General features: G+C 38.2%; 1 protein-coding gene across 4 annotated transcripts in view; it reads right to left on the reverse strand.

Annotated features, from left to right (window-relative positions):
• Nucleotides 1-1,081: 1,081 nt before the first annotated feature.
• IL33 (interleukin 33) overlaps nt 1,082-21,988 on the reverse strand; it is a 53,985-nt gene continuing 33,078 nt past the window's right edge. For all 4 annotated transcript variants that reach the window (XM_021006346.2, XM_078152504.1, XM_021006348.2 and 1 more), the window contains exons 4-8: nt 19,696-19,893; nt 15,480-15,602; nt 14,757-14,801; nt 12,631-12,716; nt 1,082-4,659 (exon numbers count right to left, since the gene is read on the reverse strand). In XM_021006346.2, coding sequence (XP_020862005.1) covers nt 4,471-4,659; nt 12,631-12,716; nt 14,757-14,801; nt 15,480-15,602; nt 19,696-19,893 — 641 coding nt within the window. In that variant the 3' untranslated portion in view covers nt 1,082-4,470. The remainder of the gene's footprint in view (nt 4,660-12,630; nt 12,717-14,756; nt 14,802-15,479; nt 15,603-19,695; nt 19,894-21,988) is intronic.

Below are 21,988 nucleotides of genomic sequence, written 5' to 3' on the forward strand. Positions count from 1 at the left end.
TAATTGAATACTCTAGATAATACTCAATTTCCCTTCATCACAAGGACATACTATTTGGTAACTCACGTACTCTTGACTTGGGAGGAACCTTGGGATAACCATAGGATTCAGTGCCAGAAGGAACTAGAATGATTATTTAATCCAACCTTCTTATTTTACAGAAGAGGAAACTGAGGCCCAGAGAGGTTAAATGACTTGCCTAAAGTAATTTGGGTAATAAGTTCAACCCAGGGTTGAAACCTAGGTCATCTGACTCCAAATATAGAGTGCTTTCCCCTATATCATATTGCCTTTAACCTGAGGACTATTATTGAGGAGAGCCAACTTCACTTATGGGTGCTTCTTCTTCCCTGTTTTCATCTTTGGCAGTAAGCTTCTCCTGAATTCTGTCTTCAGCTACCTAAATTTCTGACTTCTCTAGTGCTCCTCTGCTCCTCCCCTCCACTGCTTCACCCTTCTGTACTTAGGAGCTGGGATGTGAATTACCCCTCCTCTTCTGGGGCCTCTCAAGAATGGGGCAGGACCTCATGACTCACACAACCACTTCTCCAGTATAGGTGCTCAGCATCTCTCTCCTGACTCATAACAGGCTCTTAATTGGTCTCCCTGCTTCAGATCCCATCTTCTGTCCAATCAATTCTCAGAACTGCCAAAATGATTTTTCTAAAGCTAGCTCTTGACCATGTCATTTCCTTTCTTTATTTTTTTTTTATCATGTATCCTTATCAATAAAAAGTTTGAACATTCTCTTAATATATGGATATTTTCATATATCTGTGTGTGTGTATATATATATGTATATATTTTAAAATATATGTGGTACTATGCTAACAATTATGTACATTATAAAACACAAAAACTACGCATTCTAAAAGGATGGTATAAGGATGAAATAATACTTGATCCTAGTAGAGTCAATGGGGCTAGTCACTAGAGTAAGTGACATGACAGACCTGTGCTTTAGGAGAATCCCTTGAACAGCTCTGGATTTGCGACCTGCCCTTGTGAAGGGAGCTCCCACAGATCTTTGAAGCAATTCTAGCACACTGTCATTTTAGGACTAAATCATCATTGTCTAAACCAGCTTTGAAAACAGTTTATTGAAGAAGGTAAATTACACCATTGATAACATATTGGGTGATTTATTTTTAAATGAATTTTTATTGATATCTTTTGTTGTTTATCCCTCCCCCTCTTAGAGAACCACACAGAAGAATAAAAAAGAAAAAAAATTATCAAAAACATAACTAATAAAAAGTAGTCCTTTTAAACCATAGCCTACATAAGAAGGTTTAGGTCTTAAATTTATTAAGTAAATAATATAGATTACACTTTTTATATTTGTCTCTAGAGCAAAAGTATTTTCAAAATAATGAGACCAAGAAGTATCTCTGTACAATTAGCAGATATTGCCCTTAAATTATTTAAAAAACCATTTTAATTAAGCAAATATTTATATCCTAAGGTTTTTTTTTTAAAGTATTTCTTTCATTAGTTCTAGGTCATATAACATACAACGTAGGTATCATTTGAATGACGCTCCACATACAAAAATTAGAATTTACAAAAAAGACAAATTAGGGAATAAACATTTACTCTGAAGGAGAATTTTTCGCCTTATATCAGGTTTCCTTTAAGTACCCTGCCCCATATAGTACATTTCTGACCTGAATCAATTTCTATATGATACCTTAGGAATCCATCTATTGCACAAAACAAGGTAGAGCTCTTTCTATGTAAAGAGTGGGTGGTATTGTTCAGTTGTATCTGACTCTTGGTGACCCCATTTGGGGTTTTCTTGGCAAAGATACTGAAGTACTTTGCCATTTCCTTCGACAGCTCATTTTGCAGATGAGGAAACTGAGGCAAACAGGGTTAAGTGACTTACACAGCTAATAAATATCTGAGGCAGGATTTGAACTCAGGTCTTCCTGACTCCAGGCCCAGTACTTTTATCTGCTGTGTCACCTCCTAGCTGCCCAAAGGGTGGGTAACTGAGTTTAATTTGTTCCAGTAGAGAAGATGACACTAGTCTCTTGCTGTTTGGGAGGAATGAGGTTCCAAGATTTACTCAATGGAATTTTTTGTGGCTGATGTAATAGAAATGATTAAAGATACAGAGTTTCTGGTCTTACTCTTTTGTGATGGTGAAAGTCACTACAAGCAGATTCAGTGAAAAAGGCTCGAGGCTATAGCACAGGAACAAAACTATTTTTAACCTACCACCTTCTTCTACAAAACAAAAGCAAACTTTACTTTTAGCTGTTTGAACATGTTGATGAAATCTGACTTTAAGAAAAAAATTGTTTGAACTTGTCATATGAAAAGGTTGGATTGGTCCCTCCAGTTCTGAACCTACTAAACAGGATTCTTTGACTTGTTCGAATGATCTTTTTGCCTTTAGGGGTGTCTGATTTACAACATTTCACATATGCACACACTTCTATTTTCTAACTGATTGTCTATACAATTGGACACTGTGATTAGGGTAGGGGGAGTTCATCCTCTCTCAGTTCCAGTTTTATCCTCTATAAAATGCAAATAATAATAATAGTATTTACTTCACAGTACTGTTGTGAAGAACAAATAAGATCACATATGTAAACAGCACTTTGCAGAGCTCAAAAGCAGCTATTATTACATATATATGTGTATATATGTGTGTATATATATATATATATATGCTCAGGTTGTGGAAAGGAACATGGGATTAGGCTAGAGAAATTAGTTATAGAAAGAAAATTAGGTTATGGAAACAAAAGTTGGTTCCTATTGTCACTGATGTTCTGGGACATGCGTTTATGGTCAGATTCACAACGTAAGTGGATCTGTAACTGGAAGAGTAGTGTTTACTTTGCTGTATGATTTGAAGATTGCTATATTCTGCTTATGTAGCTTTGTAAATATCAGAGGAATGAAATAACTTTATAAGACGATAAGAAATTCTTTGGGTCAAGAGTTGTGTAAATAGCCTTTTCTTTCCAATTCGATGATAAATTCCTTGAGGATGGGGCAACTGCTTTATATGCCTCTTCTGTATTTTCCCTTGCAACTAGCAAAGGAGGAATTCGTGGAAAGTGTTTAATAAACACTAGTAATGGTTCAATTGCTTGAGAAGGAGGGGTGTACCACTGCAGGCTAGAGATGGTAAAGTTTGGTCATTTTTAATACTATTCTCCTGAAATTTATGGATTAGCTTAATTCCTAGAAAGCTGTTGTGGAAATCAAAATTTCACGTAGGCAGGCACTCCTATTTTCTTACTGATGGTCTATACCATTTGGCATTCAAATAGGAAAAAGTCATTTAACTTCTCTGAACCTATTTCCTCATCTATAAAGTAACAATAATAACTCAGGTTTACAAAGTACCTCATTTGTATTATCTCATTTGATTCTGGCAACAACCCTGTCATCAATGCTATTGTTATTTCCATTTTACAGATCAGAAAACTATAGCCTAAAAATGTATAAGTTTATATACCTAGTTTATATACCTAGTAAGAGTCTAAAGCAGAGTTGGAACGCAATTCTTTTCTGACTTCAAGTCTGGCACTCTAGGACCATTTCCCAGACTCAATTATAGGAATCAAGTGAGGTAATCTATGTAAACCGTAAAGCCTAGATAAATGTTAGGATAGGGACAGGTAGTAGACATGTGATTTTATTAGCATTGGAAACTCTTAGGTAAGGAAACTCCCTCTACCTTTTCTGCAACCTATTGTCTTAGAAGGGTGACCAGAGCACAAAAAGGTTAAGTGACTGGCCTGGGGCCCGCCAGCCTTAAGAGTCAGAGGCACCCAGGCCAACTCTTTATCCATCGCCTCTCTTATTAAAATTAGACAACTAACTTTATGTAACTATTATAGTAGTCTGAGAAAATGGAAGATCAAGTTAACGCCTACTCTCCATTGTTTTTTCTTTATTGGATGCTATAATGTAGTGTTATGGAACCAAGAAAAATATATTTCTACATGAATATATGAACTTAACATTGTTTGTAGTGGTAGTTTAGAAATAGGCCCCATTTCACAGGGAAATGCCTTGGCTTTGTCCTTGGTTCCAGAATCCCCTAATCACCATCTCTTTATGTGTGCAAGTCTGTCTTGATGACATGTAGACAAAAAAACCCAAAGATCAGGGTCTTGCCTGTAACCCTCACTGATTTCGAAAGGCCATTGCTTCTGTCAGTTTTAACTTCACTGTAGTCCTATAGAGTCAGGATTATATCTATTGAACATACAAAGATCAGAAGGAAAAGAACCAAAAAAACTCCCACAGAAGTAATGGATCTGAAAAAGGGTTCCAGCCACCAGTGTGGAAATCAGTCCTCCAAGATCCTAAGCCTTCTCCATTGCTAGCGAATGGTGGTCATTCTCAGACTCCTTAGGGTCCCTCTTTAGGTCACCTACTCAAAAAAATCATAGATTTCTATCCAATTAACCTACCATAGCCTGAGGAGTTGAAGTCCAATTACTCAGTGAGGAGCTGAAACATACAGGCTTCGTCATCTTTCTTCTCCATAAGTTTTAGCTGGTCTTCCTCTACACCAATATAGAGTCCTTGAGAGCTGAGGCACTCGAATGAAACTAACTCAGACTTATGGCGCAGAATGAAGTATTTGTTTTTCAGGGCTGAGTTTTGACTTTCACTTTCGTGAAGCTATGAAAATAAGATGGAAAGACAAACATTTTGGTTCAGTTCAAACTGGAAAAAAATGCTTATTAAGCACCTGTCGTGTGCAAGGCCCAATGATATTCTCTGACTCCCACTCCCCCAGTTTTTTCTTAAACCTCAAACACCACACTTTTCTCCCAAATGAGGCCATTGGCCCCAGCTCCCTTTGTCCTTCTCTACATTTCACAGCATGTGGTGTCAACCCTTAGTTCTCCTCTTTTATTTCAGTCCCTGAGAAGAGGTGATTTCACTAACCTTTCTATACTGACCTGCCAACCCAATCCCTCCTGTCTTTTCCAATAGATTGCCCTCCTTGTTACCTTCCTCCTTTCCATCTCCCTCAGGCCTGCACAACATATGACCCGTGGGCTTCCTGCAGCCAGCCAAAGGATTTTAGGCGGTCCTTGAAAAATGTAAAGTTGCCACTGCCCACTCTCCTGTTTGTCACATGACCTGCAGCAACCAACCATTGTCAGATTGTCTCTAGTCTAACTTATCAGCCTATTTTAATTTTGGCCCCTACCTACTGCCAAGTTGCACAGTCTGATCTTCTCCAATCATCAAACTTTCCCTATCTACATTTCCTCCCCTTCAAAAACAAGGACAGGATTCAACCAAGTCTTCTGATTCTTAAAAACACTCTATAACATCCCCTCAAGCTATGACCTAGGGGAAGAAAACTTGTCTATACTCATTGCCTTTACTTCTACTCTCACTTATTTCTCCCCTTTTTATAGTCTGGCTTCTGACAACATTACTTAACTGAAACGGCTCATAAAAAAATATTAGTGATCTCTTAATTTTCAAATTTGATGGCCCTTTCTCAGTCCTCATTCTTCTTGCATTGCTCATTCAAGAGAACCTCCTTATCTTTCCTTGCTATTGTCTGCAATTTTGCATTCAGTAGGGTATGTCTTTCCCTTTCCCTTTCCTCCTTTCCTTAGCAATTTGTAAAGCCTCATCAGACAGCCATTTTGCTTTCTTGCTCTTTTTCTTTGGAATACTTTTTGTCGCTGACTCCTGTACAATATTGTGAATCTCTTCAGACACTCAATCTACAAGATATAATCCCTTAAATCTATTCATCACTTCTATTTTATAATCATAATGGATATTATTTAGATCATACTTAGATGGTCTGATGGCTTTTCCTACTTTGTTCAATTTAAGTCTGAATTTTGCAATAAGAAGCTTATGAGCTGAGACACAGCTCCTGGTCTTGTTTTAACTGACTATAGAGGTTCTTCACCTTTGGCAGCAAAGTATATAATTAATCTGATTTTGATATTGACCATGTGGTGATGTCAATGTGTAGAGTTGCCTTTTGGGCTGTTGAAAAAGAGTGTCTGCTTGATGAGTGAGTTATCCTGACAAAACTCTATTAGTCTCTGCTCTGCTTAATTTTGTATTCTGAGGCCAAACTTACTTGTTATTCTAGTTATTTTTTGTTTTCCTACTTTACTCTTCCAAACCCCTATGATGACTGTGGCATCTTTTTAAAAATTGTTATTTCTAGAAGATGTTGTAGATTTTCATAGAAATGAGCAATATTGGCCTCTTTAGCTTCAGTGGTTGGAGCATAGACTTGTATTGCTATGATATTGAATGGTTTGCCTTGGATTCAAACAGACGTCATTCTGTCACCTTTGAGATTATACTATAGTAATGCTTTTCTAAACCCTTTCATTGACTATGAGTGCTACTCCATTTCTTCTAAAGGATCCTTGCCCATAGTAGTATATGTAATGATTACCTGAATTAAATTCACTCATTGCCACCCAATTAAATTTACTGACACCCAAGATGTAAATGTTTAATCTTTCCATCTCTTTCACAGAGATAAGAAGTTTCTCTTAAATGAGCAATGCAAAGAAATAGAAGAAAACAATAGAATGGGAAAGACAAGAGATATCTTCAAGATAAGTAGAAGTATTAAGGGAATATTTCCTGCAAAAATGGGCATGATAAAAGACAAAAATGGTAGGTCTTAAAAGAGGTAAAAGAGATTAAGAAGAGGTGGCAAGAATACACAAAAGAACTATACTGATAACCACAACGATGTGGTTACTGATCTAGAGCCTGATGTCCTGGAGAATGATGTCTAGCCGGCCTTAGGAAGCATTGTTAACAATAAAGCTAGTGGAGGTATTGGAATTCCAGCTGAGCTATTTAAAATCCTAAACGATGATGCTTTTAAAGTGCTGCACTCAATATGCCAGCAAATTTGGAAAACTCGACAGTGGCCACTGGATTGGAAAAGATCCATTGATGTCCCAATCCTAAACAAAGGCAGTGCCAAGGAATGTTCAGATTACAGAACAATTGTGCTCATTTCACACACCAGCAAGCTTGTGCTTAAGATTCTTCAAGCCAGGATTCAGCAATATGTGAACCAAGAATTACAAGTAGAGCAGTCTAGTTTTCGAGGAGGCAGAGGAGGTAGAGACCAACTTAGTAATATTCACTGGGTTGTGCAGAAAGCAAGAGATTTTCAGAAAAAAAAATCTACTTCTGCTGCACTGACTACACTAAAGCTTTTGAGACTGTGTGGATCACAACAAAGTGTGGCAAGTCCTCAAAGAGATGGGAGTACCAGATCATCTTACTTGTCTCCTGAGGAACCCATATGTGGGCCAAGAAGCAACATTTAGAACTGACCGTAGAATAACTGATTGGTTTAAGATTGGAAAAGGACGACAACAAGGCTGTATACTGTCATCTTATTTATTTAACTTATATGCAGAGTACATCATGTGAAATGCCAGGCTGGTTGAATAAAAAGCTGGAATTAAGGTTGTTGGGAGAAATATCAATAATCAGATATGTAGACAATACTACTACTCTGATGGCAGAAAGTGAAGAAGAATTAAGAAGCCTCTTGATGAGAGTGACAGAGAAGAGTATAAAAGCTGGCTTGAAGGCGAACATAAAAAAAAAACTAAGATCTTGGCAGCTGGTTCTATCATTTCCTGTCAAATAGAGGGAGAAAAAATGGAAGTAGTGTCAGATTTTATATTCTTGGGCTCAAAGATCACTACAGACCGCAACTGCAGCCATGAAATTAAAAGACATTTGCTCCTTGGAAGAAAAGTTATGGCAGATCTGGACAGCATACTAAAAAGCAGAGACACCACCTTGTCAATAAAGGTCCATGTAGTCAAAGCTATAGTTTTTCCAGTAGCAATGTGTGGCTGTGAGAATTGGACTCTAAGTGCTGCAGAATTAACACTTTTGAATTGTGGTGCTGGAGAAGACTTTCAAGAGTCCTTTGGACATCAAGGAGATCAAATCAGTCAATACTTAAAGAAATTAATTTAGACTATTCACTGGAAGGTCAAATACTGAAGCTTAAATTCCTTGTCCGTATAATGAGAAGACAGGACTCACTGGAAAAGACCCTGATGTTGGAAAAGGTTGAAGGCAAAAGGAAAGGGGGATGGCAGAGGATGAGATGGATAGATTGTATCATGGAAGCAACAAACAAGAGTTTGGCAGATTTGATGAGAATAGTGGAGGATAGAAGGATCTAGAGTGCTATGGTCCATGGGGTCATGAAGAGTTGGACATAACTGAATGAATGACTGAACAACAACATCTGTGCAGCATTTGACAGTTTCAGCCACCCTCTCCTCCTGAATAGTCTCCCCTTTCTGGGTATTTGTGACACCTCTTGGTTCTCCTCCTCCTATCAAGCTGATACTTCTCAGCCTCCTTTGTTGGATCATCTTTCATGCCATGAGCCCTAATTGTGAGCACATTCTATGACTGGCCTGGGTTTTCTTTTCTTCTTCCATTAGCTCCCAAGGCTTTCATTGGAATTTCTATGTGGATGACTCCAAGAGTTACACATATCTAGCCCAAGTTTCTCTCCTGACCTCCACTCCCTCATTACCAGTTATCTATTGGATATTTTGAACTGGTTGTCCCACAGGCATCTTAAACTCAACATATCCAAAACAGAATTCATTATTTTTCCTTCTGATCTCACCCTACTTCTAAACTTTCCTATATCTGTTTAGATAGGACACTACTATCCTTTCAGGTACCTCTTGGTGCCATCCTCAACTCCTTATTGTCAATCCATATATCTAACCAGTTGCCAAATCTTGTTTTAAACCTCTGCAATCAATCAATCAACAAGTGTTTATTAAGCACTTACTCTGTGCCAGCCACTGTGCTGAGTGGCTTATAACTATTCTCACCCTTGTCTTTCTATTCTTATAACCATTATGGTCTTTCTTCTCACCTAGCCTATTGCAATATTCTTCTACTTGAGGACTTGTTTCAAGTCTCTCTTCATTCTATTCTATCCCCCACAAAGCTACCAAGGTGATTTTCTTAAAGCATAAGTCGACTAGGTCAGTGCTCTACATGGTAAACTCCAGTGGCTCCTGATTACTTCTAGTCCTTTGTTATACAAAGACCTTTATAATCTTCTCCCTAATCAATCTTTAAGCCGTAGCACACATTATTCCTTCTTCACGTACAGTACAGTCCAACCAAACTGCCCTCCTATTTCTAAAACACAACTCAATCTCTTGTTGTCCTACCTTTGTACTTATGCCATACCTGTAATGCACTCCTTTCTTACTCTCAAAACTCAGCTCAAGTACCATCTTATACAAGAAGCCCTTCTTGATCTCCTTAACTGCTGATGCCTTCCTCTTCACTCAATTATTTTTTAAAATCTATTTTGTATATAACTGTAGATGCTTATGTTGTCTCCTCAGCCTAGACTTAATGCTTCTCTAGGTCATGGGCTGTTTGGATTTTTTCTTTGTATCCCTGATAACTAGCATAGTGTCTGGCACATAGATGGCATTTAATAAATGCCTGTTGATCTACTGATTGAGCCAACTCAATAAAACTTTGTTAAACCCAATTCCATGGAACAGTGTTGGGGGAATGAAGCATGACAAAGATAACAGTATTGTAAAGATTTGTGATTTTGTCCCCCTAAGGAACTCCTTCCACCAATGTAGACAGTGATCCACCTATGGCTTTAAGGAGGGAGTTGCCAGAGGCTTAGCAGGATTAGTTGATCAACTGACTTGCCTGGGGTCATTCCACTAATAAGTAACTAAAGTGGTATTTGAACCCTGGTCTTCTTCCCAGGCCTCTAGCTCGGCACTTGATCTTCTATTATGAGGTTGCTTCTCTGGTGAATATAATATATAGTAATACCTGATACAGCAGAAGCTGTGGAATCAATGGATCATGTGTGGACATGGACCCTTTGCAATCTTATGCGCCCCCTTGCTGAAGGACTTGTGCTTTGGGATAATGAGGTCTACCCTAACTGTTCTGAATGAGTAGGGCCTTGTCAAAGAGGATTGACCACTGACTGAGTTGGGAAGAGCCACTCACTCAGAAGTCCTTCTAAGGAGAGAACAAAGTTTCCACGTGTTTCTCTCTTCCTCTCTATTGAACTGTGCAACTTGGGATAAAGGCAACCTCTACCCAGAGAGTTCAAAGGAGAGGTTGCCCCAGACCCAAAAAGATGTGCTGAAAAGGAAAGAATAGGGAGATAGGTGAAGACTTTTTCCTCTCCTTTGAAAGACTACTGAATGGGCAGTTCTTGGGTCAGTGGCCAATGTTCTTCTTGGCATCCCTAAGTCATTGGGGGCCAATAAGGCATTGCTATATCATTCCAAAGAGGAAATAAGTCCTTCATCAAAGGGCCAGAGAATAGTTAGCCCATTGGAAAGGGCCCCAGACATGCTCCATGATTCTATGACTCTCCCCCTCCCCCTCCCCTCTACCCCCGCCAGTACATCAATGTATACTTTAGAGATGAGCAAAGTCAAGTGTAATGTGAGGTCTAAGGAGAGAAAGTAGAAGGAATTCATGTAAGAGGTGACATTTAAGGTGGGCTTTAAAATAAGGATAGGAATTCAAGAGGCAGAGAAAAGTAGGTGGAGGGAGGGGGAGAGACATTCCATGATTCCAAGAAAAAGCAATAGCATGAGTAAAGGCAACAAAACATAAAAGTCCATGGCATGTTTGAGGGACAAAGAGTAGTCCATTCATCATATTTTAATTGATTTATTTATTTGTGCCCCTATTTTATCTCCCCTACCCATCATTGAACTCCTTCAGGAAAAGAATCATACTCTATCCAAATATATCGATATTGTCCTTATCCCCCGGATCAAACATGAAAAATAATGTGGTTCTTGCCCTCAGGGAGCCAATAATCTAGTGGAAGAGGGAGGATAAAATATACATAAATCCACATAAAGGTAAGGTAGAATGTAATGGGAGCAGAAGAGAGATCAGACCATTAAGTTAACAGAGGAGCTGTATTTACCAGAAAATCTTAGAAACCAAAAGGATGCTTTCCTTCAGTCCTCTTTCGTTATTCATGGCTCACTTACTGGGGAAGGAGAGTGTGGAAGAGGTAGATGGGAAACTGAAAGAAGAAGGATTTGCTGAGATTCACTGATAACTGATCAGTGACATTCATTGATTTTTCATGCATGCTGGGTAATATTTCACAGTCTGTGTGTTAGGGAAGGCAGAAAAGTTACAAAGCAGTAAATTTCAGCTCAAAATAAGGAACAGCTCCCTAACCACTTGAGTTGTCCCAAGAGAGAATGGACTCCCTCAAGAGGTAATCAGTTCCCCTCCATGAAGAGCTTCCAGGAGGAATGGATGATCATTTGTTCATCTTGGATTTGCTATCAAAAGACCTGAATTCAGACCCCAAATTCTTCTGTATAAGATGTAGCAATCAAATCAATATAATTGGACAAATTGATAATATACTTCTTTAGGCCTTAATTTCCTTTTATATAAAATTTGGGCATTGGACTAGGTGATGTATAAGATCCTTTCCAGTTCAAATTGTTTACAACTCTAAATGTTTTTCTCTGATTAAAAAAAAGAAAGAAAGAAAAAAGAAACCCCACAGAGTCTATTCATTTATCCAGAGTTGGTCATTAGGTTATAATTAATACGTGAGCATCTATAGAAAATTCTTAATGACTCTACCAAAGAGGCTTCCAGGCCGCTTTCACTGATGTGTGCTCAGGATTTCAAACTTGATTTTAATATTAGCTTAAAAAAACCCATAATTAAAATGGTATGGTAATACCATTGGGTGTAGTGGAACACCCACTGGTTTTATAGTCAGAAGATGACAAGGTTCAAGTCCTAGTTATAGCACTTACCGTGAGACCCTGGGTAAATCACTTAACCCTGTCTGCCTCAGTTACTCATCTGTAAAATGAGCTGGAGAAGGAAATGGCAAACCGCTCCAGTAGTTTTGCCATGAAATCCCCAAATGGGGTCATAGAGAGTCAGGCATGACTGAAAATGACTGAACAACAACCACAAGAACTTATGTCACCCCAAGTAAGTTGTGTCACTAACAGAACTGTTTTTTTTAAAAAACAAACTTTTGTTGGTATCTTTTGTTTTTATATTTAGACAAAATTGTATTGATTAAACCTTTTTACAACTCATCTGTTGGGCTTAATAGTCTTGCAATACATCCCTCATGGGGTTGTTATGAGGAAAGAAACAAACATTTATTAAATTCCTACTATGTGCCAGACATTGTGCTAAGTACTTTACAAATATTATCTCATTTGATCCTCACAACTAATCCTGGAGATTGGTGCTATTATTATCTCCATTTTATGGTTGAGGAAACTGAGGTAGATGACATTAAATGACCTACCAGGGTCACATAGCTAATTTCTGAGGCTGAATTTGAGCTCAGGTTTTCCTAAGTCCAGGCCCAGAGCTCTATCCATTGTGTCACTGCTACTTAAGCAAAGCTTCATGTACTGTTAAGATGTGAGTTTTGATAATTTGAAAACTAAATGCAAGAGCTTTTCAAATAATGCCTTCTATTGCAATTCCCCAATCCCTTGTAGCACAGATAATGGAAAATTGACCCTGTTGGAATATACGTAGCATGATTGGTACTAGGAACATATTTCTTATTACCTCAATATTCTTGTCATTGGCAAGCACCTGGAAATCGGTGTCAGAATGCCGAAGTTTCAGACCCACCACTGGGAGGAACAAATCCTCTTTGGCACAGAGACATAAAAAAAAAAAGCAATATTAACATAGACTTAAGAATTGTAACTTACTTTTATTTTAGTGAATTAAATCTACTAGGAAAAAAATGGAGAGACATTGAAAACAACCACATGGCTCTGGTACCTTGCATTAGAGTGCTGAATTCAGTGTAAAAATTCTTTTATACCTCCCATCATTACTCCCTTCCCTCCTTCAAAAACTACATTTTTCCAAGTAAAAGCTTCTGACCCTACTATAAAATGATCATTTCAGGAAGTAGTGTTGGATTTGGAGTTGGAAGACCCAAGTTTGAGTTTGGGCTGCAACACTTCCTAGTCCTAGCTGCGTGATCTGAGGCAAGTGAGCACATCTGAGCATCTTAATTAATTCATCTATAGAAGATGGGTAAAAATATTGGCACACTGGGTAGGGTGTTGGACTTGGAATCAGGAAGACATGAGTTAGAATCTTGCTTCAGATACCCATTAGCTGTGTCACTTTGGTCAAGAGTTGCTTAACCTCACTCAACCCCAGTATCTTCATCTGTAAAAAATAATAATAATAATAATAATAATAATAATAATACCTACCTCACTGGGTGGTGGTGAGGAGCAAATGAGATACTGCAGGTAAAACTCTTTGTAAAACTTAAAGCACTATGTAAATGCTAGTTATTATAACATTGTTACCTAATAATGCTCCAGGAGAAAATGCTTTTGTGATCAGGGTCCCTTTAAGGCTAAATTTCTATGGTTTTATAAATGACTTAATTTTGACAATTTATGTATTTATATATATATTTATATATTTATATATATATATATATTTATGTATTTATATATATATATAATATATATATATATATATATATATAATAAAATATATAATTTGTATGTACCTTGTGGTGGTGGGGAAGGACAGAGAGAGAGGAGAATGATATGTTTATGCTTCCCACCCTCCCTATTTCAACCATTTCCTGGTCTGGCTCTGGGAAGTGCTACTGAGTAGGCTCAGTATGGTGTCTCAGCTGCTGAGACACCTCCTATCATGGGCATATCCACACCTGCCACTTTATACCTTTTCTTTCAAGGAGATCTTCTAGATTTATTTTTACCCAAAGCTTACTGTATTTTTTTTTTAATGAAAGCATTATAGGCATAGAGGAACTTTAAAAAAATTATAAAAAGCATCTATCTAAAATCAAAAGTAAGCATCATATTTAGTGGGGATCACAACAACTCAGGCAGCTAGGTGGCACAGGGGATTGAGTGCTGGACCTAGAATCAGTAAGTTCAAATTTGGCCTCAGACACTGGCTATGTGACCCTGGGCAAGTCACTTAACCCTGTTTGCCTTAGTTTCCTCATCTGTAAAATGAGCTGGAGAAGGAAATGGCAAACCACTACAGTATCTTTGCTTAAAAACAAACAAGCAAACAAATAAACAAACCCAAACAGGTCACAAAGAGCAGGACACAACTGAAATGACTGAACAACGACAAAGAACCTTTTCCAATTAACACAGGAGTGAAGCAAGAATACTCACTCTCCCCACTAGTATTTGATATAGTTCTGGAAATTCAAGGAATAGTATTAAGATAAGAGAATGAAATTAAAGGAATAAATATAGGTAAAGAGGAGATAAAAAACCTCTCCCTGTTTGTTGACAATACGTAGTTTACTTGGAAACTCCTAGGGAATGAGCAGATACTGAGACAATTTTGTTTCAACAAAGTTTAAGGCTGCAAAACAAATTCTCAAAAGTCAATAGCACTTCTTTATAACATTATGGATAATAAATAATAAAATATATAATATTTTATAAGTAACATAAAAATATAATATATAAAAAGCACAAGAAGCAATAGTAGAAAGGGGAATCCCATTTGAAATAACTACAAAATGTATAAAATATCTGAGGATCAACTTCCCAAAGCACACAATTTCCAATTACCAAGTGCTCTTTAAAGAGGTGAAGAATAACTTAAATAGCGGAAGGAATAAAATAAAAGCACTGACATTTCCTTTCCCTACATATTATGTGTTTTACCTTCATCTGAAGTTTCAGAGGTGAAGAACTCTACTGATAGCAAACCTAAAAGATAATTTGAGAAAAAAAAACACAACTCCTTTTAGTGATTAATCAAAATTTTAGCTTTCAGTTCCATGGAACAGTGTTGGGAGAGGCCCTTCCAAAATCATGGGTGCCAGTAATTAAGAGAAAGCTTTTATGGTTCTGAGAATCACAAAGTGAAATTTGGAAATAGCGCCTTAATAATATACATAAGATTTACCCATGGGTCTCCTAAATAGTTATTTGTTATTGAAATATTGAAAAGCTCATAGAACTGATACCATTTTCATTTTAAGTGTTTGAAGCTGCTGGTCATATTGTTGAGTATATGTTGAATAGATGATCCAAATTTTATGAGTTGGTAGATTTATTGGCAGGAAATCAGCAGTGATAGCAATGTCAATTCTGGACAAAAGGTACCATTTCACCTTTTTTGTGGTTAGAAAACAAAAGGGCTGGTATGATCTTTTAATGTGTTTAACAATCATAGATGGCATTTCTTAAGAAGCATAAACTTTGACTTGCTTTGTGATTTTCCATGGTGTAAAGTACCATACTTGAGTGATATTGGGTGATCTGTGAAATAGGAAGACTAGTAAGTGATCCAATTTTTGCAAGTCAATATTTTTTTTTAGAGGGGAAGTGTGTGAAATCAATCATCACATCAATATTAATTCTGGACAAAAGAAAATACTGTACCTCGATCTTGGTTCCCAACTAGGTCTTCAACAAGTATCTCAGGTTTTCCATTGTCGAAAGAAAAAATGACAGCCTTATTTTTGGATGTGTTCAAGCCAGCATAGTGCTTTGTACTCTTCAATTCTACATAATGAAGCATGAAAAGCATTTAGTTCCATGGATTATTATTGTGTGAGGATTTTCTATCTTTTTAAAAAATTAATAGACATATTGCAAATTTATCTGTAGCTTGTTAGCCAGTGGTGGAAATCTTGGGTTCTTAGGAGGCAGTACTGACATAAATTAGATTCCATACTCTCTTCCTGAGGGAAACTTTGCAAAAATATCTTCCTTGACCCAAGAGCTCCTAGATATTCACCTAGGGGTTCCTACTTGGAAAGAATATTGGATATAGAGTCAGGTGATCTAAGGTCAAGTCCCAATTCTAGCAATTATTTGCCATGCAATCTTGGGCAATTCACCTCCTTTCTGTGAATCCTGGTTTCCTTAAGTTAACCAATATTAATTTTTATCTGGTTATTCACTTGCTTGCTTATTGTAGGGAAAATTATCCTCTGCTGACAAAGCTTTATTTATCTCAAACATGAGGGTAAAAAGTTTGATAATTTGCTAGTTCCTGTTTTGATGGGTTGTTTTTTGTTTTTTTGGTTATCAATTACTAATATTTCTTACTGGTGATTTCATCTTAACCAATGAAATAACTGAAAATATAACCTTAGACCCCTTGAAGGAGCCATGATTTAATCATAATAATGATCACTCACATACCATACCATTTATATAACACTCTAAGGGTCACAATGCTAGATCACAGCCTCTCTGTTCTTTTTCATACTAAACAATTTTCTTTGGTTTTCCCCAAATCCTCTATGCAATGTGTTGGGCACCCAATCTTATTCTTTTAATATCTTGGAGGTACCCATGAACAGCTCAGACTATTCATCTGTTGCCTCAACCTTCTTTTTCCAACTATATACGGCCTTGATAATGTCTTTAATGCTACTCTTCAACTTCAAGTCAACTGTGGTAGCATGGTATGGTCTTATGCCTACTATACTCTTTCCATTTTCTGTTGGGTTATTTGTTGTGTTGATTCTTCTGAGGTGATGACCTATGGTTTTAGCTATGTATTATCAATAGGAGAATACTGGTATCAAAGAAATGGAATTCTGTGACCATAAGCAATTTGGTATTAGTGAAAGCACTGTGCAGTTTTTCCATTCCAAATCAGTTTGATTTCTTTCTACTCAGTTCTGGGGTCAGCTTGTCTGTTTGTAGTACCCATTCAAGACATACACACACACACACACACACACACACACACACACACACACACACACACACACACAAATGATGCAGCTAAGTGGTGCAGTGGATAGAGTGCTGGATCTGGAATCTGGCTTTAGATACTTCCAAGCTGTGTGACCCTGGTCAAGTCCTTTAACCTCATCCTCAGTTTCCTCAACTGTAAAACGGAGGTTGATAACACCTACTTCTCAGGATTGTTGTGAAGATAAAATGAGATAATACTGGTAAAATACTTTGCAAACTTTAAAGTGCTAGATAAATTTTAGCTATTATTGTTATGTAAACAGAATACTCATCCCATTGCATGTCACAATCTGGATAATCTGCATTTTTATCTACCTTCTTTTTCTAGTAAGAATAAGATCAGAACAATATATTGAACCCTGCTGCACATTTCCCTGAGGCAGATATTATATTATTCTGGGGAACAAACATTTATTAAGTGCTTTCTATATATAAGGTACTGTGCTAGGGCCTGGGAATATTTTTTGGGGGGGTGGGGGGTGGGGAACTTATTTCGTAGGGCACTCCTGATGATGAATGCAGCTCAGCCACGGTTCTACAGTGTATAATCTTAAGAGAGTTGCCCAAGGCATTGAGATGTTAAATAAAATAAATTGTCTAGTTTATGTCATTGTAATTGATTGTAATTGAAGCTTACTGAATTTGAGGCACGCTTTCTCTCTGTGCCAGGATTCTGAGGGATAAAAGTTTAAAAAGCAGCAGAGGAAAGCAAGAACCCTTCCCCCTCAACATGATGCATTGGGGCACCTCCAATGCATGTGGCTCAGATCTCCAAGGGGTCATGTAGCACATGACTTTAGTGTTCTGATGTAAATGTTCATACCAAAAATTTAATGAACAGCTCTCTAGAACTGGTTCAAACTGGCTCCAGCAAATCCCTGGTGGGAATGTAGAAAAGAGCAATTTAGTGAAGTGATAAAGTTGGAAGCCAGATTTCAAAAGATTGAGAAATAAGTGGGGAGTGAATAAATAAAGACAAAGAGGAAATTCTTGACCTCTAAAATGAAGGGGTTGGCTGGTCTCCATAGTGCCTTCTACTCCTCTATCCTGTGATTATGTAATACTATAAGTCCTCAATAACTATGGGACCACCATAACAGACCCAGCTTAATGGAGAGATGAAAACCAAAGGATAATAACTTTTCTCCATGCTTTAGTAAAGTCTAGTTTGTTATAATCGTTGTAAAGAATTGGCACATCTGCTGAAGCCAGAATCCCTAGGGGCAACCTTTACAACTTTATCATTCTTTTCTGTAAGGAACTTCTAAATAAATTATCCAGAAAGTTCATGAGCTATAGTCTGTCCCTAGAAGAGAATATAGTTTGTTCCTAGAAGAATGGGTCAGGAGCCATTTTTAGGTGCTAGTGACCCCAGGACAAATCAGAATGGGTGCTTCCCATACATCCACACCCTCGGTGAATGTGGCTATACAGTTGCAGTGTGGTGGGAAGAAAGCTAGTCTTGGCATCAGAAGATTGGGCTCGAGACCTATTTCAGACACTTACTGGCCATGTGATTATGGGGCAACCACTTGAACTTTCAGATACTCAGTTTCCTTAGCTATAAAAAAGAGAATACAAATGCTTACACTCTCTACCCCTACTGATTGTCACAACAAAAGCTTTTCCAAAACTTATAAAGAATGATATACAAGCTTTAGAGAAGGGAACATATGCAGAGTAAGGATCCACTCCAGATAACCCTCCTGGAGTTGGGAAGGATGTGACTATGTTTGGATTTTCAGGGAAATCTCTCCAATATGGAGAGAGAGAGAGAGAGAGAGAGAGAGAGAGAGAGAGAGAGAGAGTGTGTGTGTGTGTGTGTGTGTGTGTGTGTGTGTGTTTTCCCCACTTACTAATGCCTGGGAAAACAGATGAGAGAGCAGGGTATTGTGCCTCTGTTTTTTTCCCCCATACAATCCTTTGAATAGTAGCTGCTTTTAGTACATTCTCTATTAACAGGAGTTCAGTTTCCAGTAAGCTCTAAGTCTGCAATAAAGAGGCAGTCAGAGACAGCCAAGGTTGTGTTTCTTACATGATATTTATTCTGAAATTCTATCCCATGAACCCAAGGGACATGGTTAAGAGCCCCAATTGTAACATGACCCTAAGTCAAATAGAGTGATTTTTTTTTGTCCTTTGAATACTTCATAGAGTTTCCCTGCCCATCATTTTTGAGGAGGAAATTAAAAAAAAATTCAGACTCTCCCTTCCCCCAAATGATTATCACCTCAGTACCCACCTGCTCACTGTGGACTGAAAATCAAAGCAAAATTTTTAGCACCTAATTTTATACATTCTAGCACTAGGGCTCCCCTGTTTTTTAATCTATAAGTTTGCTATTTATGGGTTCTGCTTATTTGTCTTTAATTTGTCTTAGCTATGCCTCACAGGAGTTATTTTTTAAAATTTTGTTGCCTTTTCAAAAAAAGTCAGCATAGGGGGCGCTATTCTGTTATCTTTCATCATCTATTTTGAGTTTATGGCAATAATGCAGTTAAAATGATTATTTTTTTTCTGTGTTTATCTACAGTGGAAGTTTTTCTCCTTTTTTGCAGCGAAATTAAGAGAGGAGTTCCTTTATATTCTTGCTGCTCTCTGGATGGAATCTCACTTTTTTAGGAAGAAATAATAGAAGACAATTTATACCCAGGATTCAAAGCTAGAAGGGACCATAGGGATATTTTCATTCAATCTCTTTCATTATCTAGATAAGGAAACTGAGGCCCAGAGTGGGAAATTGCTTTTGCCTAAGGTCACAAGTAGTAAGTTGAAGAAGCAGGTTCAAATGCACACTTTTCTGATTCCATTCCTGGCAGTCTCTCCATTACAGAACAGAATCCCTAAATCAACAAATCACTGAAAGATGAAAAATAGGACAGACCTGGAGGAAAACTGTCAAATGTTTTGTTATCAATATACTGTCGATTTTCTTTCTGGCGTTTTTTTATAAATGGGGCTTCATGTACTGCTTGCTGCCTTCTCATTGCACTTCTGAAAACTGAGGCTTCATTTCCCACGATGCATCTTGAACGTAAATTCTTATAGATAATCTGATAGCTTTCCCCAGAATTTGAGAATCCTACACAAGTGAGAGAACAGATCATGGTGGGAGGCAGTATTTATTATTACTCAGTAGCAAACAACCCCATTCCCATACACATTCACTCTCCTATAATCCTCTTGCAAATTAGTGTATGTATTTCCTTTGGCCAAGAAAGTAGATGCCAAAAAGATAACCGTTTATCCTGATCTGTGTCTTACCACACTAGACCCAGTTGGCTGTGAAGGAAAGAGTGAGGCTGGTGACTTTGCACAGCTCTCCCTCACTTAAATCCTATTTACTTGCAAGTTATAGCATCACCTTCCTGATGTCATGGTCCTCTTCAAAATCAAAGGACAAACAACAACCTGTGAGTGGTAGTAGCTGCCCCACTGGGGTCTCAACTGGCCAGTTCCAGTTGGCCAACACAGCTCCCTTCTTCCTTCCTTCTTTTCCTCCCTCCTTCCCTCCCTCCTTCCGCTACCTCTGTCCACATAGGGTATCATATTGTTGCCAAATGATGGGGTATGGGCCCAAGCCGAGACCTTTGCCCCTTGCCCAAAAAAGAATTTGGGTTCCATTTGTCTAGGGCCCCAGAAAACCCTTCAACTTTCTTTGACCACACTCTGGTCTCAAATGGTTGCCTGAGGCTGTACTCCACTCAACTGGCTTTTCCTCATCTCTTATTCTTGTGGACTGACTCTCCCTATCTCTCTTTGAAGAGCCCAGACATTATCATCAGAATTCTCCCTAAACTCACCCCAGCTTCAGGATCTTTCTCCCAGCCCCTCCTCTGATTGCCCAAAATTACTTGAGTGTATATAAGATCCACCTTGGCCCCCATTTAAATGCTGAGATTTCTTCATGCCCGCTTGTCCTTACTGGCTTCACTAATGTGCAGATTCCTTAAGAGTCTGGCCTATACAGTTTATCTCTAATAAAAACTTTATCTCTTGCTGAAAGAAGATTTGGGTTGAATTCATTTGGGCAGGGCCCACCAAGAATCTAGAACCCCAAGAATCTAGACTTCATTAGTAGCTGCCCCACTGAGGACATAACTGGCCAGTTCCAGTTGAGCAACACAGCTCCCTCCTTCCCTCCTTGTCTCCCTCCCTCTGCTACCTCTGTCCACATAGTGTACCATATTCTTGCCTGTGGGTGCTCTGCCCAAAGGGATATAAATTTTGATTGCTGAAACCTCACAAGATATCTTGGGTTTTACCTGCTAGATTTCTTTCTTAAGGACCATGCCTCAAACCCAAATCACCTTGGTTCTCATTGATTGGCCAACAATAGGCCCCAGCCCAAGTCTCACTTGGTCATTGTGTGGGCCCTGATGGCTCAGAGTGAGTGTAAATAGCAATTATTTCTATTTTGGTCAGAGACCATGAGGACCTTCCCATACCAGACTGATTTTTTTTTTTTGACTGCGTGAAAGAGGCCACTTTGCCTTATTTCTTATCTATTCTTAATCACTGAATGGGCATTGCCTCAGTCAAACTGACACCTGTTAAAGACCTTAGCTTAAAAAGGCCAAGATCTCCCACTGCATCCTGGGCCATCTTCAATCATCCTGATTTATATCATGCCACTGGACCTAGATGGCTCTGGAGGAGAAAGTGAGGCTGGTGACTTTGCACAGCCCTCCCTCACTTAAATCCAATTCACTTGCAAGTCATGGCATCACCTTCCTGATGTCATGGTCCACTTTGAGAAGGAAGACGACAACAACAACAACAAGTCTATGATAATAAAGGCATTCAGAGATAGCCCAGGCTGTGTTTCTTACATAGTATTTTTTGGAGATTCTATTCCATGAACCCAAGGGATGTGGTTAAGACCCCCAATTGTAACATGACCCTAAGTTGAATGCAGTAATTGTTTTTTTATCCCTTGAATACTCCATAAAGTTCTCCCATTCATCATTTTTGAGAAGTAAATTAAAAAAAAACTTTTGGAGGGAATTTAGACTTCCCTCCCCTCCACCCTTCTAAATGATCATCACCTCAGTAGCCACCTGCTCACTATGGACTGAAAATCAAAGCAAGATTTTTAGCCCCTTATTTTACACATTCTAGCACTAGGGGTCCCCTGTTTTTTTAATCTGTAAATGTTATTTGTGGGTTATAGGGCA

Source organism: Phascolarctos cinereus, unplaced genomic scaffold (assembly GCF_003287225.1).
Source record: "Phascolarctos cinereus isolate Bilbo 61053 unplaced genomic scaffold, phaCin_HiC Scaffold_4;HRSCAF=312, whole genome shotgun sequence".
NCBI classification, from domain to species: domain Eukaryota; kingdom Metazoa; phylum Chordata; class Mammalia; order Diprotodontia; family Phascolarctidae; genus Phascolarctos; species Phascolarctos cinereus.